Source organism: Cyprinus carpio, chromosome A19 (assembly GCF_018340385.1).
Source record: "Cyprinus carpio isolate SPL01 chromosome A19, ASM1834038v1, whole genome shotgun sequence".
NCBI classification, from domain to species: domain Eukaryota; kingdom Metazoa; phylum Chordata; class Actinopteri; order Cypriniformes; family Cyprinidae; genus Cyprinus; species Cyprinus carpio.
The window spans coordinates 372,501-392,756 of record NC_056590.1 but is presented as its reverse complement, the minus strand read 5'-3'; the positions used below and the strand labels follow the sequence as shown (position 1 = coordinate 392,756).

The 20,256-nt window shown below is 36.9% G+C and overlaps 2 protein-coding genes and 1 non-coding gene across 4 annotated transcripts in view; all 3 read left to right on the top strand.

The window, feature by feature from the left end:
- Positions 1 to 352: 352 nt before the first annotated feature.
- Positions 353 to 10,486, top strand: LOC109111407 (polyadenylate-binding protein 1A-like). Its single transcript, XM_042775932.1, is given in 15 exon segments — positions 353 to 1,090; positions 2,556 to 2,660; positions 2,788 to 2,903; positions 4,467 to 4,606; positions 4,690 to 4,784; positions 4,885 to 5,022; positions 5,312 to 5,415; positions 6,472 to 6,721; positions 6,795 to 6,885; positions 6,991 to 7,101; positions 7,894 to 8,036; positions 8,120 to 8,204; positions 9,724 to 9,854; positions 9,939 to 10,037; positions 10,133 to 10,486. Coding segments are annotated over 14 exon segments (1,908 nt in total). The 5' UTR covers positions 353 to 784; the 3' UTR covers positions 10,032 to 10,037; positions 10,133 to 10,486.
- On the top strand, positions 5,048 to 5,182 carry LOC122148885. The gene has a single exon (XR_006162694.1). It is a non-coding gene; the product is annotated as a small nucleolar RNA SNORA5 (small nucleolar RNA).
- Positions 10,487 to 19,241: 8,755 nt separating the features above from the next.
- LOC109055778 (E3 ubiquitin-protein ligase RNF19A-like) overlaps positions 19,242 to 20,256 on the top strand; it is a 32,843-nt gene continuing 31,828 nt past the window's right edge. The window contains exon 1 of one of the 2 annotated variants that reach the window (XM_042775930.1): positions 19,242 to 19,415. In XM_042775930.1, the coding sequence (XP_042631864.1) occupies positions 19,385 to 19,415 (31 nt within the window). In that variant the 5' untranslated portion in view covers positions 19,242 to 19,384. The remainder of the gene's footprint in view (positions 19,416 to 20,256) is intronic. The other variant, XM_042775931.1, reaches the window with a different exon arrangement.

Here is a 20,256-nt window from a genome sequence, read left to right as displayed (position 1 = left end):
TAGCTTTAGCCCATTTCTTTACATGAATACGATATTTTCCAAGTGCATGATAAGGCTAGATGGCATACAGCAAAAACTACTCAATATAGCGTATTTTTTCACACTGTATAACAAAAATTACTATTTTTGCATTGTTGGAAGGGGCAGGTTTAGGGTTGGGGTAGGTGTAGACGTTAATAAAACACAATCTAATAGGAAGAAAATTAATTTTATTGTAAGCTGCCAGGTTTTGCTGTATCCCTTCAAGCCGCAACCCAAGCACACCGAGCCAGCTGCGTCAAAATGCGTCTCTGTACGTGCGCGCGCACTGTGGATGACGTCCCGGTGGGTATAAATGTGGCGCTCGCCCCGCCCCTTCTCTCCCGAAGCCCCAGCTGTCAGTGCTGTGAGAGTGCGCGTGTGCTCCGGAGCTCGCCTCGGCACACATTATATAAAAAATTAAAAAAATACAAAAAAAATTAAAAACTTTTAAAAATTCCAAAAAATCCTTTTTTTTTTTTCTTTTTAAACTAAAACTCGGTGAAGTGGGATCAGGAGGCCTTGAAACATCTCAACAACCCTGAAAAAATAACGGCAGTCTGTAAGCTCGCGAGGGCCTAGCGGTTTGCGTGATTCGCGGTTTTGGATTTTAAGTGTTACGTATTTTAAAATTCCAGTTAACCTAAATATTGGTCATTTTAAACGAAACGGAGAGTCTTCTTTTAGCCTGTGTAGGTTATCCTGACGGCTAACGTCACGCGCTAGCGCCAAGAAACACGTGAAAACCTGCGAGCCGAAGAGAAAAATGAACCCCAGCGCTCCCAGTTACCCCATGGCCTCGCTGTATGTTGGAGACCTGCACCAGGACGTGACTGAAGCCATGCTCTACGAGAAGTTCAGCCCGGCCGGTGCCATCCTGTCCATCCGGGTGTGCAGGGACATGATCACGCGCAGGTCGCTCGGCTATGCCTATGTCAACTTCCAGCAGCCCGCGGACGGTGAGCGCGTGCGGAATGATGACACTGACGCTTATTGAAAAATACATGCAGATTTGTGTAGGTTGCGTGCTTCTGCATCTCAGCCGTATGCTGCACGCGCGTCTGGGTTTGTAGTGAATTATAAAGCGGTGAGGACGAGAGCTGCGCGCGTGCAGTGACTTGCGTGCCTGGCGTGTTTGGGGCGTGGGTGGGCGGAGAGTGTGCGGCACAGATAAACCCCCTCAAGTGAGTCAGAGAAGCGCCTTGATCACTGATTATGGCTGTCTGATGTCCCTGCGTCGTTGTTAAACTGTGTCACGCGGGTTCAACAGAGTAAAACTCACTGGAGGAAGTGCATCCTCTCATATTTGGGTCAGACATGATCTGTGTGCAATCCCAGGTTTCTTAGTCCTTCATCAGTCTCTGTCTGTCTCACAGGTTTTGGTGGTTGCACAGCACAGGCTCAGAAATTAAAATGGGATTGTGCATTCAAAGTTCAGCGTCAATGTCTAATAAATTCATCACCTTTATCCTTGGTAATCGATGGGCAGTTTTATGATTTACACAACGCAGATTGTTGGGACAAAAGCATGCATTTCATTTTTAGTCACATTCAGGATCATCTACTTTAGGCAAGACATCCCAGATGAAAATATTAATTCACAGATTTGACCGTGTACTTAATAGCTGATTAATCACAGTACATGAAGACCAATGTTTTGGATTGTTTTTTGTGAAATGTTTTTAAATATCGCAAATGAGTTGTCTAATTAAATATTATCTTAATTGTATCTTTATCAGAATAGAAGTATGATTGTTGGATAAAGGCAGGTTCAACATTAATGTAATTTCATTCTGATTTTGTTTCATTTTATTTTTCAATAGAGTTGAGAGTTTTGCAGACAGGATTTTGGAACTTTTTATCACTCAATAAATCAGAAAATATATTTCTAGGAATTAATATATTTATATATATATATATATATATATATATATATATGCATATATATATATATATCAATGCATATATATATATATATAGTATGCATATATATATATATATATATATATATGTATGTCAAAACCTTCAGAATAGAAATAAAACCATAAAGAAAGCTTATGATGCGAAAACAGATGTGCTTCTGCAGATGTGGCGTTAAATTATAAAAAAATAAACAGACACAAATAGATTTTTTTTTTTTTTATGTTTTATTTTTTTTTTTTTTTTTTCCTATAGTTATGGATGTATGGATGCACAGAAATATTAAAAAGGAGAAGTGCATGAAACAAAAAAACAGTGGTTTTGCTAGAAGTGCTAATGTTGTTAGTGGCCTCATGATTGTTTTTTGGGCGGCAGTGGCTCAGTGGTTCATGTAGGTTGTCTACAAACCGAAGGCTGGTGGTTCAACCCCGGCTCCACCTGACCAAAGTGTCGAGGTGTCCTTGAGCAAGGGTACCCCACCTGTCCCGACGAGCTGGATGGCGGTCTTGCATGGCTGACACCATTGCCGTCGGTGTATGAATGCTGAGTGAATGGTGAATGTGAGGCAACTTGTAAAGTGCTTTGGATGGCCATGGGTCTGTTGAAAGCGAATGCAGTCCATTTACCATTTACCATTTACCATCAAGAACCTGGACAAGTCTATTGATAATAAAGCACTTTATGACACCTTCTCTGCCTTTGGCAACATCCTGTCCTGCAAGGTATGACGCGTACACGCTTTTGAATGTGCTTTGCAGTGATTTGATGATTGATTGTAGGGTTTTTTGTGCACGAGTGCTTCTGTCGGTCAGTGGGTGCATGATTTTACGCCTGATATCCTTTCTCAAGGTGGTTTGTGACGAGAATGGCTCAAAGGGCTACGGCTTTGTACACTTTGAGACCCAGGAGGCCGCGGAAAGAGCCATTGAGAAAATGAACGGCATGTTGCTGAATGACAGAAAAGTGTAAGTGAGATTTTTAGTTGAAGGAAAATTGCTGAAAGAGCTTGCCAACTAACATGGGGAGTGGCTCGACTGTCTAACAGACTTGATTTGGAATTTAAGTGTGCGGATGGGTTGGACTAAGTCACATTACAGATTCTTACCAAATATTATCATATCAAATTTAAAGGAATTGTTCAACCAAAAGTGAAAATTTACACAAAACTGACCCTGATGGTGAGTATTTTCAGCCATTTTCATTTTTGGGTGAACTATTCCTTAAATCAGCATTCTGAAAAACACTTTGGTGTCCATTTTTGAATTGCCTGAACATTTGTGTAAAGATCGCATGCAAGTATTATTGCATTATGACAGACATCGTGGAGTCTGCAGTCCCTACAATGTCTTGCACTCACCAAGGCTGCATAAATTGACTTAAAAATGCAGTAAGAAAGTAATTTTGTGAAATGTGACCCTGGAGCACAAAAGCAGTTTTAAGTCGCTGGGGTATATTTGTAGCAATAGCCAAAAAAAATTGTATGGGTCAAAATTATACATTTCTCTTTTATGCCAAAAATCATTAGGATATTAAGTAAAGATCATGTTCCATGAAGATATTTTGTAAGTTTCCTACCATAAATATATCAAAATTTAATTTTGGATTAGTAATGCATTGGATTAGTAGTTATGCTAAGTAAAGGATCATTTTCTCAAGTTTAAAGGATGATTTTTTTTTTTTGCACACTCAGATTTTGATTTTCAAATAGTTTTTCTCACCCTCAGATTCCCTCCTTTTCAAATAGTTGTCAATGTAAAGCCAAATATTGTCAGATCCTAAGAAACCATAAATCATTTCGTAAAAAAATATGACACTTATTCAGCTTGTTTGTCCAGGGTAGCTTGTTGTCCAGGGTCACAAATATTACAATTTAAAATAAGTGTGTTCTAATTTTAACATTTTAATAATTCCTGTGAAAAAGCTGGATTTTCAGCATCATTACTCCAGTCTTACGTGTCACACGATCTTTCAGAAATCATGAAATCAAGATAAAATGTTATCAATATTGAAAACAGTTGTGCTTCTTTATTTCGTGGAAAACTTTTGTTGTTTTTTATTTCATCACTTTCAAAAAAAAAAAAAAAAAAAAATCAGGATTTGAGGAATAGAACGTTCAAAAGAAATCCATTTATTTGAAATATAAATCTATTAGAACATTATAGATTTCTACACAATTTAATACATGCATGATAAGTAATGTATTTTTTTTTTTTTTTTTTTTAATCTTTGTTGATATTTTACCCAATGTTAGTGTATGTAGTAGACAAAATTGCTTAATTGTTATACTGGATTATACAAGTTAAGTAATTCTTCCTTGTTAGTTGTGTTATAAACTGTGGAAAGAAAAAAATTGTCTTGGTTTGGCTTTGGTTGTTTTAATGACTAATTACCAAAAAATATGGTATATTGTTGAAAAATCCTAAATGTCTTAATGTAAATGTAAATGTAAGCTACATCACCCAGCCTCTTGAAATGAGTTCTTTGAGGTCTACTAGATCCTCCTGTTAAACGCTCCTAATTTCTATCAGGTTTGTAGGGCGCTTCAAATCTCGCAAGGAGAGGGAGGCTGAGCTCGGCGCAAGAGCCAAAGAATTCACCAACGTGTACATCAAAAACTTTGGGGAAGATATGGATGATGACAAACTCAAGGACGTCTTCAGCAAATATGGTAGGTTCTTTGTAGTACTGCAGTTTATAGAGTATTATTCTCTATTGAGTTGTACATTACGAAACGGTTTCCTCATTTGATAGGGACTGCTATGAGCATCCGTGTCATGACCGATGAAAACGGAAAGTCCAGAGGATTCGGGTTTGTGAGTTTTGAGAGGCACGAAGACGCACAAAGGGTCAGTTTAACTTAATGTAGTCAAATTAGCATAGTTGACTTCCTGAAGTCAAATGAACCATAGGATGCACGTGTACAATGGTTCTGCTGTTTTCTTGCAGGCTGTGGATGAAATGAACGGCAAGGAACTCAACGGGAAGCTCATCTATGTTGGTCGTGCTCAGAAAAAAGTGGAGCGGCAAACTGAGCTCAAGCGCAAATTTGAACAGATGAAGCAGGACCGCATGACTCGCTACCAGGTCAGTGAGGGTGAACTCTGACCTCTGCAGCCTTGTCAAATTCAGTGTTTCCTCCTCAGTGGACCGCACTGGCCAAAATGGCTGCAACAGTGAATTTGTAGCCCATGGGCCCCATGTTCCTGTATAGTGGGAACTGGGGATAGAAGGGCTATGTACAAATGTTTTTGTCTTTTATTTATGCACCCAAGTTAAGCTGTGCAACTGCATTCGGGTCTAATTTTATTTATTAAATCTAGGTGGAGTGTGTTGTGAGTGTTCAGTTCTTCACAGCCGTCTGCTGTCTTTACAGGGTGTCAATCTCTACGTGAAGAACTTGGATGATGGCATTGATGACGAGCATCTTCGTAAAGAGTTCTCTCCCTTCGGTACAATCACCAGTGCCAAGGTACAATTGTGAATCAGTCTTCATTCACCAAGTTATTTAGACACATTCTAGACGTTTTCTAAAAGCTTTAAAGTTACACAATGTTTAAAACTTGAAATCAAATGGACTTTTATACAATTTATTGGTTTAATTGTATACAATTTATCAGTGCATGTTACTATACTATACTATGCATGTTATAGGTGCTTGCCATATTTTTGACTGTTCTGAAGCATAAAAATACCACAGTATGTTTGCAGATATTTAGGAAATATGTTAAGCTCACATACTTGTTTCTCAAAAAAAAAAAAAAAAATATTATTATTATTATTATTATACATCCGCATTCATTATATCCGTGTCGGAATGTCTGTTTTTGTTTTGGTCTGTGTGACTCCGCCCACTGCCAGTTTACCCAATGGTATTTCAACACGCCGGGTTGCCAGTTGGCAGAAAACATAGTGTATTGCAGCCATGGAAGCCATCAAACGAACTGGATCAGAAATGGCAGATTCTGCCCCACCTAAAAAGCCTCTGCATCCATCTAAATGCTCTATGAGCAGAGGAATATTAAAATATGGCTAAATCAACTCATCAACTTACAGTGCAAAGCCTATTGCCTTTCGTTATCATTCGCACTCGTTCCTGTTGCGTGTCTTCAATCTGGCAACACACGTGAGCGTCAAGTCTGAGGAGGAGAGGACAAGAGAAATGACTCGCTACAATATATTAAATTTGAACTGCAGTACTCATTTCCACTGCTAACCATCAAGGTTAAATACTGCACCTTTAACCTTTACTCACCTCTGAAACTGCTTTCCCTTTTCAGATGAGGTCACCTAGGCCCAGTGAGCCCTTTAGCATTGTTGAAGGCTATAGTTCTGATAATACAGCCTTTCTAAAGTCTTGCCCATTGTCGACTCTGTAACTTGGCTCCATTCTGATATAAAAATGCCCAGCTTCAACCATCCAGAGAAATAAAATGTTTCCCCATATGTAATATCTTTGCAAATGCCATTATAAGTTGATTTCGCCCCATGTTGCCTTTTGGACAAAAACTGACGTCTTCCCCCTCTTCTTTGCAGTAAAGGCTTTGGGTTTGTCTGTTTCTCTTCCCCTGAGGAAGCCACTAAAGCCGTGACTGAGATGAATGGCCGTATTGTGGCCACTAAGCCACTGTATGTGGCTCTTGCTCAGCGCAAAGAGGAGCGGCAGGCCCATCTCACCAACCAGTACATGCAGAGGATGGCCAGTGTCCGTGCAGTGCCAAACCCCGTTATCAACCCCTACCAACCTGCACCTCCATCAGGATACTTCATGGCTGCCATTCCACAGGTGGGTTGGTTGTCATACTGCTTAGATTATCATTACTGCTGTATTTTTTCCTAATGATTTTCTTGCATCACAGGCCCAGAACAGAGCTGCGTATTACCCTACCAGTCAGCTCACCCAGCTCAGACCCAGCCCCCGCTGGGCCACACAGGGCGTCCGGCCTCAGCGTAAGGCACTTTTTATCCCAGATACCTGCTTTATTAATTTAATCGAATGTTACTGATTCTGTTGTGCTGATTCATACTAACTAAGACATTGAACCTTCCCTACAGACTTCCAAAACATGCCAGGCACAATGCGCCCATCTGCCCCCAGACCTCAGAGCTTCAGCACCATGCGTCCTGCGTCTCAGGTGCCCCGGATGATGTCCACTCAGCGTGTTTGTGAGTAGTTTCAGCCTTTATATGCACCACATCACCATGAGGTCTTGTGATGTTGAATATTCACAGTGATTTTTATGAATGTTGTGATTGAACATACATTTTCATTTGACTTTTAAGTTTCTTAAAGACTGTTAAATGAATGTTTGGGTTAAACACATTTTAGTTATATTGACATGTTTTGTTAGAAAAAAGTATATAGGATTCATATATTTTCACCATTTTTGAGTTTATGCATTTGACCAATTTGAATTCATGAGTTAGTTTTTAAACGATAAGTTTGCGAATTAAGAAGTTGTGATTTACATGTTCAGAGGAATTTAAATCAACTTATTTTGTTACTGGTATTTCTCATCTTACACATTCTTATGAATTACATTATTGTATTCAAACAATTTCTCATAAATATTGACAAGTTTTGCATTAGTGGTTATTCTGGAGTTCATTTAAAATTTCAACATTTCTTGATTTTACAAAAAGGGGTAAATGTAATAATAACTGGCTAATTCCCATTCACTCGTTAAAGAAGTTATTGATCATAAGCAATAGGTTTTAAGTTGAAAAATAAAAATAAAAATAGGACTTCAGATGACGGGTCTGAACAGTTCCCAGAATGCAAAAATCATATGCAAATTTTGAGTGCCTAATGAGGGTTAAATCGTTTCAGAGATTGTTGCAGAGATCAAGAGATGACTAAAGAGGGGGAGAACTAATAACCTGGCATGTGTGTGATGAATGTGATCTTATCTCCACATGCAGATATTATTAATATTCAGTTGTGTTTGTCTCTCTCAGCTGCTCAGGCCATGGGTCCACGACCCACAGCTGCGGCGGCTTCTGCTCCTCCAGTGCGTGGCGTACCACAGTACAAATACACACCCAGTGTCCGCAGCCCCCAGCAGCACATGAACACACAGCCTCAGGTTACCATGCAGCAGGTACGGCTCCACTCGACCTTTATCCTATCATGCCTGAAAGATGTGCTTTTGAGTTTACTGTACTCATTTACTCTGGTTTACAGCCTGCTGTGCATGTGCAAGGACAGGAACCGCTGACGGCCTCCATGCTCGCCGCTGCTCTGCCACAGGAACAGAAGCAGATGCTGGGTAAAGATTGATGGGATAAAGATTTCCTGCTTTTGATTGGGTGTTCCTTCCACTAGGGTTGCATGGTTATACCTTACTAGGGCAGTATCGTGATATTAAAGGTCTTAAATACCTGAAGAAGGACTGAAATTAGAATGTGTTCTCCCAGTTCGTTCATTGCTCATTTGACCACTTCTGAAACAAGTCTTAATGGTTAGATTATAGAACCATCTTTTCAATGATGAATGCATGATAAATTAATTGTGTTGGAAATTTCAATATGACACAAGCAAGAGTGCTGTCTGATTCCAAAGTGACTGATTTTATATAACAGTACAATAAACCAAAAAGTTCATGTTAAATGACATTTTAGACACTGCATTGTTAATGATGATGGTTTCACTCTATTTTGCCAATGAAAATAGTTTACTTAATATAGAACTGTTGCATTCCTTCCAGCAAATCACAGTGGTGTTTTGTTTCTTTTCTACATTAATCTGTGTTTTTGAACAAATCTGGCGAATCGATGATTAACTGAGCCATTCATAAAAAGTCACTTGATCCCTTCCTGAATGAATCAGCTGTTTTGAGCAAATTGGTTGACTAAATGATTCAGTGATTCAATCATTAAGACTTGTTTGCCACCTTAAGCTGGTGTTGTTTGATTAACTTAGTTTTTTTTTTTTTAATTTGGTTCATTTTGAATTGTGAATTAACACAGTACTGCATGGTATCGTGATACTACTTTGTAGTGATTAGGGATGTCTAACGATTAATCGGCGATCGATTAATTGTCTATAAGAGATGTAAAGCTATCGATGGTCACTTATAATATAATTTTGGGGTGCGTGGGGCTCGTGCTTAAAACACCTGCAAGCCGATGTGAGTGCAGTGACGGAGCAGGATCTTTTGCGAAAATAATTCACTAATTTAAAAATTGAGCTTTTAATGTGATCCAAACTCAAAAAATACATTAGAATAAAAACAATGCAACAACGCGGCACAGCCCTACGGTCCGTAGTTACATTTGGGATCGTTTATATTTTAAATGCCGATGATGTCAATTACAAACATTGCAATTGTGTTTTAAAATACATCAATGAGCACCATGAAACAATGAAAAGCATTTAAAAAGGCGTATTCATCGGTCTCCGTGACAGGATATGAAATGATCCCGAACGTAACTACAGCGCGCTCTCTTAATTTTATCAAATGATCATAATCATGTCTCTTCATTTTACAATCTTACTACCAGCCTTTTGTTTAGACTAAAAACCCCTTTCATTCGGCTGAGGAAGCTGCGTTTTGAGTAGCATTTGAGCATCCTGTCATGCCAATGACTATATGCCACTGCAATAGACGCAATTTGCAGAATTAAGGTTAACGATTCATTGATCATTAATTTAAACGACGATCGATCATGGGAATAATTGAAAATTGACATCCCTGATGCTTCAGCTGGTGTAGTATTGTAAGATATATTTATGGCATTGAGAAAACCCTTCTTTCCACCACTCAATGTTTAATTTTCCTCTCACAGGTGAGCGTCTCTTCCCACTTATCCAGAATATGCATCCCAGCCTGGCTGGCAAGATCACCGGTATGCTGCTGGAAATCGACAACTCGGAGCTCCTCCACATGCTGGAGTCTCCAGAGTCCCTGCGCTCCAAGGTGGGACGTGGCACTGTTGTTTTTGTGAACTCTACGGAATGAAGCATTTGAAGAGGTTTTGATGTGTTGCCGACTGTCTGACAGGTTGATGAGGCGGTGGCCGTACTCCAGGCTCACCAGGCTAAAGAAGCCGCTCAGAAGACCGTGAGCAACTCTACAGGCGTGCCAAGCGTCTAAGGCAAGGTAATGTGTTCCTTTTGTTTACAGAAGTGTTTTTCTCTGCTCTCATCACGTGTTGTGCTGGAGAACTGCAAGGTCACGATGTCTCTGTCTTACAGGGGGACCCAACCTTGCATCTTCACCGAGAGGAAAAAGTAAACATTGAAAAAAAACTGAAAACATCGCAAAAAATGGAAAACGATATTTAAAAAAAGAAACTAGAAAGAGCCAGGTCTAGAGACAAGCATTCTAGGCCTAGTTAAGGTATTTAAAAAAAAAGGAAAAAAAAAACTTCTTCCACAGTATGGGGAATAAACGGCTGTAAAGCATTCCCGCCTTGTTTTAATGCTTTTTAAAGCCTGGCTATGTCATGTTCTTAGTAGGGAGGTGAGAACTGACTGAACCAGCAATGTGAAGTTATGTTAAATTGAAAATATGCTTGCTCAAAGTTCATTAAAAAGTGTGTGAGTGTCTTCATTTGTCTACAGAATCTCTTTCGGTGGGGAGTTGGGATGCTAATGGTTATGTTATGTTAAGTTCATGTTCTTAGACTAGATCGAAATGGAAGATTCAGTCTCGTAGCGCTCTGCTTTTACTTTACAGGCTGTGTGTGATTTATTGGGTAGAACAGGAATGTTGGAATGGAGGAAGATGCATGCCAGAAAGGGGGTGTAACTGCACAAAAAAGGAGAACAAAAACTGCATGGCTGACAAACTAATATGAGCAAAGGTCTGGAAAGTTACTTTTTTTTATTGGGGTGTTTATAAAGAAATGGGACGTTGGTGTCATTTTAATAAGTGGAACCCTATTGTTCTGCAGTTTTGTTGTGAAGATTAAAGTGAGGACATGAAGTAATTGTGATGGGACAGCAGAACAATCCTGGTAAAACTTGAACCCACATTTCTTTTGCGTATTTGCTCACTATCCTTTTTTTCCTTCATTGGTAGCCCATTTGAAGTTGTTATGAGTGTCATGGGGGTTTCCAATAAGTAGAGAAACAGAAGCAGTGTAATGGCTCCGCTGTAAAGCCCCTGCTGAGCTCAAGTGTTAGGATGTACCATTATGGATGAATTTGTTTTTAGACATTTTCATTTCAGAGAAAGTGCACACTGTTTTTATTTCCTCTCAAGTCTGCCCTAACTTTAGTTTCAGAAGTAGGTCACTGAGATGCTTTTTCTGAAGAATCTGAAGAATTGTTTACATAGTTTAAAGGTGTAGGTAATCATCAGGTTGAGCAGCAAGAACATGGACATCCTACAAAAGTGCCCTTCACCTTATATGGGTGATCCTTCATAAAAGGCAGCTTCACTGTGCTGGAGAACTCTAATAGATTTAGAATTATTATTTATTTTTTTATTATTATTTATCTTGAGTTTCACTTTTATGTCTAATAACTGTTTATATTTAACTTATTTTTTAACTTATATTTAATATTTATTTATTTATTTTTTGTCTCCTGCACACTAAAATCTTTTTTTTTTTTTTCTTTTTTCTTTTTTTGAAAGCAGGAAAAAATCTCCTTGATTCTCAGCCTATTTTACACAAAGGCCCCCCATATACTGTAAGCTAAAATATTTCTTATTTCTTCAATAAAACTGCTCATTTTCAAATTGTTTTATTAACACAAGCACAGAAGTCTGGTTACATTAATTTACCAGTTAATTGTGTGTTTCCGTAAATTTAAAGAACTATGTTTTTCAATGAATCAGTTGTAAAAAAAAAAAAAAAAAAAAAAAAAAAAAACATTTGATACATTTAAATTTTTTTTCCCATCTACCTTTATGTATTTAATTTCTTTCTCACCTCCTACATGGTGTACTTGCGCAACAATTTACAATAAGGTTCCATTTGTTATCTAACATCAGGGTTGCCAGGTTTTCACAACAAAATCCACCCAATTGCTACTCAAAACTAGCCCAATTGCTTTTCGAGGGGGTCCCTGATAAAAATTGCTTTCTGGGGGATAAAATACATGTTTTTTGGCTTGGTTTCCTTAGTAAAATTCGCATTTTAGGGGCTAAATATCACATTATTAGGGTTGCTTCAACTTGCGGACATGAAAAACAACCCGTGGAAACTGTGTTAAAGGTGCTGTATGTATGTTTTTGACTCTACTAAAGCATAAAAATACCAGAATATGTTTGCAGATATTTAAGAAACATGCTAAGTTAACATGGAAACTGTGTTAAAGGTGCTGTATGTATGTTTTTGATTCTTGTTGAGCTATGAGTTCAGTGTTGGAATGTCTTTCTTTTTTTTTTTTTGTGTGTGCGTTCAGTTTCAGGTTTTCTGTATTTTTTTTGGTTTGTGAAGGTTGCCAGTTGGCGGTTTAAGTGTTTGTATGTCTGTCTTTGTTTTGGTTTGTGAAACCCGCCCGAATGTGGTCAGCATCAACTGGAACCTGTGTGTGGTCAAGTCTGAGGAGGAGGAACCGGGGTGAAAAAAATCAATCTGGCACAAATTTTGAATTTGGACTGCAATACCTAGTCCAAAGTTAAATGTCCAATTCCGCAGGAAAACCGCGGACTTGGCCAACACTGCCTAACATTAATAACAATGAGCACTACAATGTTATAGTATAGAATTAAATTCACTGTTAGTTCATGTTAGTTAGCTCCATTAAATAATAATGAAAATCCTTTTATATGAATTAAATTAGTGTCAGAGTTAGTAAATGATGAAATGAACATTAAGATTATTAAATGCTTTAGAATTATTTTTATTGTTCTTGTTATCTAATGTAGTTAGCTGATGTCAACAAAGGGAACCTTATTGTAAAGCGTTACCAAATTATAACATGAATCCAAATGTTCTCAGGTCTCATGTGAAGGGTACGTTTACTCTGTACGATCAGACTCTTAAAGATCAAGTTTGGTAACCTTTGATGCTTTATCAGGATTCACTTTGTGTTTGATGTGACCTGTTTCAAAATGAGCAAGTGTTGAAACATCTGTGCTCAGTTCTTCTGTGTGTCAAGATATGTTAACACTTGCTAGTGTACACTGGTATTCAGACCTCAAAATAGTTGTTGTTTCTACTTTTAAGGACAGGGACATCACATGTCTGTCTCATGCTAAGTGATACTGCATTATCTCTTTTTTTCTGGATTGTGAAATGATATAATGTTTATATAGAATTGGATTGAAATTCCACGTGTACACTGTGCAGTCTGCAGTACACTAGTACATCACTGGGAGGAGAGCTGATGTCTCTGCTGACTTACTGATGTGAGTAACAAACACTGATTCGGTTATTATACTCTTATGATAAAGTTTTTCTCCATGATGCTGATGAGATTTTTTATCATGTGTCTGTCATTGATCTCAGGTTTTTCTCGTGTCAGGATGGGCTGTGATCCTCACAGGTGTATGAGCGATGACAGATACTGATTTACAGCATGAGATTACAAAACTCAGTGCTGCTATTTATTTGTCTAGACTGTGAAATTGCAGGGTTTGGATGGATTGATTGCTCCAGATCGTTCTGTAGTGCCTTCAGCAGGAACGCAGTGTTGCTATGAGGTTGCCATGATGTTCTAAGTGGTGTTTAATGTGTTGCTAGGGTGTCCTTGGTAATTGTTAGTGTGTTTCATAGTGGTGCGAGAATGTTCTGGGTATGCTGACCTTGTCAAGGGATAATAATTTAAAAAAAAGATTTATTCATCCTCTTGTCTTTCCAAACCTTACTTTTTTTTCTGTGGAACATGAAATATGTCTCAGTGTTTTTGTCCATCTAATGGAAGTCAGTGATGCATTTCTCAAAATGTCTTCTTTTATGTTCCACAAACACTAATTTTTAACTAATTTAAACACTTTTATGTAGCTCGCACAGGTTTGGAACGACATGATGACAGAATGTTCATTTTTATTTGATCTATACCTTTAAGATCAATAGTTCCACTCTTTATGGGAAAAGTAATGATCAGTTTTCCACATAAAAATATTGTTTCTGGAATGGAATATATTTTCTTGGTTAGGTTTAAAGTCATCTAAAAGTAATCAAAAGTAGTCTGAATATATATTATGTGATGAAATATGTAATCAGTAATGAACTACAATTTGTAAGTATTCTGCCCAGCACTGGTCTTAAATTAGTTTGAACATAACAAGGTTTGCATAAAATATGTTTTGAAAGAGAAATGTAATGGCTAATTTTTTTATTCATTTTTTTTTTTTTTTTTTTTTTTTTTAGTTATGATGTGTGACATTAACAATGAAATAAACTCTAAAATTGCAGCAAATAAATTAAAGCTAAATAGGAATTTAAATATAAATAATGACAAAAAGTGCATAACAGAATTACTAAACCGTACACTAAAATTAAAATGAAAAATATAAAAATAAAACATTTAAAATATTAATAAATACTATAATATAACACGACATGGTGCTTTAGGTTTGGATTCTGAGGGGTGTTAGTATAGTTGCTTATATACTGGCCCAAGTAAATTCACAGCACAGGACTATAAACATGCATTCAGTTGCTGGTTTGTCTCCGTAAATCTGAGCCCAACAGTGCATGTCTGTATCTACCTGGCCACACTGCTTGCTCACGCTTGAGTGCCTGCGCCCTTAACAACTCTCTCAGGGCCAGCCATTACAATCACTCACTGATTTCCCTCCCAGCCAGGTGAACATAACATGTTGTCTCGACAGCTGTTCCCTGAAACGCCTCGGGCATCTGAATGCTCTAGTCTCTCAGCTGCTGGAGTGTGGCACCAAGGTCATGGGTTTGTTTCCCATGAAACACTGATATAACGTAAGCACTGACTGTACTGTATGTCTGTAAAAGTGTCTAGCGAAATGAATGCCTACAGCCTGCTTTTACATCTACACTACAGCAGTAATGATGGAAGGAAGTGTAAAGTATGCTTAATTGTATTGTATATGCACTTAAAGTGTACTTCAGATCTTATAAAGTATATAAAGTATATATTATATACTGTACTTGCGGATAATAAATATTAATAAAATGCCACTTATGTGTAGCCTACTTAAAGTGAGTTCACTTTCATTATTATGTTTCTTAACGTACTTAAGTACACTTTGTAAAATTGGACATTTAAAAATCTTTTGTCATGTTTAAAGTAGAGCACTTATTTTGATTTGTTGACTAAAGCACATGTAAAGTACTTGATTATTGTTTTTACTGTAGTGTGTTATTCGATATTACATTTAAAGTGAATATATCTGAAATATATCCACTAAAGTGAAACTTCACCATTTCAAATGTGTAATTACAAATATATTAAATTGCATAACATACAAGTTTCAATAGAAATGACGTTTAAGTAGATTTTAGTTTACCATAAATGCTTGTAAGTACATTCAGCAGTAAACTTGAACCATATTTCAATGACAACATATTTATGAAATTACATAGAAAGATGTACTTAAGTCCTACTCTTAAGCACTCTTAAGTTTAAATAATTTAATGTAAATTTAAACTATAATACATTTCATACATTCAGTTTACAAGTGACTGGAAACATTACATTCAGTTCGCTCGTCGTTTAAAGTATTATTGAGTACTCTTTTTAAAAGTATACTTAAGTGTACTTCTTTTTCACAAGGGTGGCCTTGAATGAATAAAAGACTGTCCTTTGCTGAAGTGTACAGAAGTTGTCTTAAGTTGAGTTATCTCAGGTGTACTTAGGGGAATGAGCACGTGAATGGATGAAGGATCACGGCACGCGTCTCTCCCAGTCGTCTCCATGGACAGCGGTTGCTATGCACAGGGCAATAGTGAAAGATGGTCGTGCGGTTCAGCTGCTACACATGAATGAACATGCCCATTATGACCCTGCTGTTACAGATACTCCAAACCTAATCTTTAAACAAAGTGTACGACCCGTATTTAGCTGCACATAAACATCAATCCAACGAACATTCAACATTTGAGTCCCTTTTTTCCCCACACATAAATAAAAATTATATAATTATATATATATATGTGTGGGTGTGTGTGTGTATGTGTGCAAGCCTATTTTAGTACCATTAATAAGAGTTTTCCCTCCCAAACTCTCTTTATTGAAAGTTGAAAGGCAAAACATTCTTGTTAATAAAAACAAGCAAACAACATATTATTTGATTTTTAAGGTATTTACATATAATGGTAGTATTTGTTTTACAGCATTCATGTTTTTTTTCTGATATGAATCATTTTTAAATCATTAAATTGGTATTTTTTACTCTAATACAGTAAAAGACTATATTACAGTAATGAGAATCTGTGGTAATCGTAACTTAGATTTATGTGAATTGTAGATCTGAAGACAATATCCTTATGGTATCAGGCCCCATTTTTTATTTATTTGAAATATAAACGTATTTGTTTGTTGTTCGTTGTTTCTATTGTTTGAGACTTCAGACTGTTATTCGCATTCTTATTGATTAATACGATATCTTTGACATAATACAGGGCTTTTAGTTTAATGTTTTAGTGCTAGTGGAAATTTTAGAGATTAAGGAATAAAAATGAGTCATTTTACGATTTGATTTATTTCTAAATCATCCTTCTCACAAAACACACGAAGTGAGCTGTTTGAAGAGAACAGATGATTGTAAGGTACAGTCTGCAGTTAACGATAAGTCTTCGCTTGCCCGCTGAGTTACATAATATCATGCTGAAATGCTTCACTTTTACAAGTTTGAGCAGAATTGAAAAGTCGACATTCTGACATTCATGTTACCACAATCTGTCAGATCATGAGGTGGTCAGTTCATTTGATCCATCACAACACAGCAAAACAGACAAACAAACCTCTTAGAAATACTAGAATCTCTCTGGTTGCGCTCTCAGACTGAACAAAATGAGTTGGGATTGATCCGTGTAAATCGTTTATCATTGATCCAGGGGTTTTCTACATCTTGTTGTGTCCCAGATGGATTCAGCTGACAATACTGATTGTGTTGAAGAATGTGTCCCTAAATTCTGCCACGGTTCGTTTTCTGTTCTGTTCTCTTATGCAAAGAAAATGTATTTCCTTATATAATAACTATCAATGTATATTGAAAATCTTAAAATTTTAATATTTGTTTTCAGTTCAATATTTGTTTTTTTTTTTTCTTATAAGTACCATCACAAGTTTTATTATATGTGACCCTGGAGCACAAAACCAGTCACAAGTCGCTGGGGTATATTTGTAGCAATAGCCAAAAATACATTGTATGGGTCAAAATCATAGATTTTTCTTTTATGCCAAAAATCATTAGGATATTAAGTAAAGATCATGTTCCATGAAGATATTTTGTAAATTTCCTACCATAAATATATCATAAATATAACTTCATTTTTTGATTAGTAACATGCATTGCAAAGGACTTCATTTGGACAGATTTAAAGGTGATTTTTTTGCACGCTCAGATTCCAGATTTTCAAATAGTTGTATATCGGCCAAATATTGTCAGATCCTAATAAACCATACATCAATGGAAAGCTTATTAATTCAGCTTATTTATGATGATGCATAAGTCTCAATTAAAAAAAAACTGACACTTAAGACTGGTTTTGTGGTCCAGGGTCACATAAGGAATGTATATCTATACGTGAGATAAAATGTTAAGAATATGTGTTCTTCATTGCATTCGTTACTATATATATTTTTAAATGTATCAATATATAGCTATACATGATCTGTGCATAAATATAAGCACTTTATATAGTTTCCCATATGGAAATGTAAAATTTAATGTATTGCATTATATTTTTCAGTACATCCCCATAGGTTTTTGTTTCATAAGGGTTATTTGCCAAAATGCCAAAAATGTAGCTATTATGAATAAGAAAAATCAGGCTGTTTAACTGTTTAAATCCAGATTCAGTGAGATCATCTTCACATCACTATTTAAACCTTGATGTTTTGGACTTGTTTTTTTGTTCTTGTCAGGTTGCATTATATTTCTGTCTGTTTCTGTAGCAGCTGAAAGGGATGTGTATTGTGTAAAGGTCAAAGCGGTTTCCCCACTCTCCGTCACATTAGAATAAAAAGGACAGTGTCACAGAACACATACATATGCACATGAGCCGAGATGTATCCGATACTCAGATGCAAATGTCCTGTGATTGTATTGCGAGGTGCTGTTGTTGGCTCTGATGGATTTCATATGAGGAAGGTTTTGTGTTGAAACTCTCTATAATCAGAGCTCTGGTTTGGACACCACCAGGCTCCATATGGAAATACATTTGAAGAGCTTTTGCCGTTTGACTGTGTGAGTTTTGACCACAATGATCCAAATCACCAGGGTTTCCCAGCATGTAATATTATTGGACACTTGAAACCATTTATTTCATGATATAAATAACTTAACCTTACAAAAAATGGTTTGGTGTGTGGTAAAGTGTTTTAATAAAAAGACCTTACACTTTAGAAGCTTTATTTTCCAAAGTACAAACATTTACATGTTGCTTGCATTAAAACAAGAATAAAAATACTATTAAAAACAAAATTAATTATAAAAATTAATGTAAATGTATATTTAGATACATGAAGTGAACAAATGATATAGTGTATATATAATAATATTATCATATATGTTATATTGTGTATATTTAATATAACATTATATATACACACTATTTATCATTTGTTCACTTTTTGTTTACATCTAAATACGTTTACATTTGTTTTTTATGATTAATTATTGAATGTAGTATATGCTAGTTTAATATATGGTAATCCTTCTCAACCACGGCATCAAATATTGTTAATATTTGATACTATCACCGTATACTTAGGCATTTTTAAAGAAGTTCAGGTAAAAAAAAAGGTAAAATATCATGTAAAAAGTCTGTGAAGGTCCAAAAACCTTAAAAAAAGGTTACAAATAGCTAGTTTTATTTAATATATGACTTTTCTGAAATAAGCTTGAGAACACCTTTTGTTAATTAATTTATCATGCTGAAAAAAATGTGAGAGATTCAGTAAATGTTCATATAATAATAATGATAATAATAAAACTTGTAAAAAAAATATTATAATAAAAGCAAAAGTTTCTTTAAAAGGATATTATATAAGTAATTTTATAAATGAAGAGGTGTTCGGGCAGATCCGTATTATATGTATAAACTAGTAAATAAAGACGTTGGATTAAAACAGAGTACAAACAAATATCTCGAGTCCGGGGAAACTGGGTTATGAATAGATTATAAGCAGATTTGATTTAGGTCTTTACTAAAATCAATTCGCTCTGAGGAACGCGCGCCGACTCTCGCGAGATTTGAGTTTGAACGGATATGTGAGCGGAGCCAGACGGAGGCCAGTGAGTCAGAGAGGAGGACGGGACACAGGACGGCCCGACTAAACAACTCCCTCGAGTAGCCTTCCTCTGACACAGCACTCGGAGTCTCTCGCCTTTATTTGTCACCTGGAATGAAATGCTTGTACGTGGATGACTTGAAAGGTGAGTCGTTGTATTTGGCGAAATATACGGCTAGTTTGACGGTTTGGCTAACGGTCGCTTTCACACTCGCTCGCGCTGACGGACGCGAACGCGAACATTTACGCTTTTATTCCACAAAGACGAATCTCACACTTGTCCTATTGCAACAAATAACCGCCTATCAGTTGTTTACCCCCGCTAGCTGGCGTTTAGGGTCGTAAAATCGCTTGAAGGGGCCTGTGTGGGTCCGACATTAGATGGACCTACGGTAGGCTTGTAGCCAGCTATCGCATTGTCCGTTTGTTTCTGCTGGTTCGGTTTATATACACACCTCCGTAACCGGGAAGTCTGTTCAAATTAAACATTTACCAAGCTTTACCTCTGCCGTTAAATGTCACTAAACCTTTGATCTTCGTTGCACACGGATGAGATGTTTTAGACCCTTTATTAATGGCTTGGTGGTTTATTTAGCAACAGATCTCACGCGTTACATTACTGGATAGTTACAGACTAGCGTTACATAATCAATCAGTGAATCGTATTGTAGTCTTTGTGCTTCGTATCGAGACTGGTAAACATGTTACTGTTTCATAGTGTGCGTAATGTAATGGTTAGCCCTTACAAACTAGCTCAGCTCTATAGAAATCGAGTGAGTTTTTCTGAAAAGGAGGATTCAGATGTTAGTAAATGCGTCATGCAGCCTCACAGTTCAAAGGGTGATTTAGTTTGAGGAGTGTCCCCAACTTACCCAAGAGAGTTTGTTGTAGTAATAGTGAGAACGAGTTAACTGGTTTCTGGGATCGTGACTGGAAACCTCCCACTGCTGTCGTCTAAAACTAAGTCTTGGTTAATCTGAGAGCTG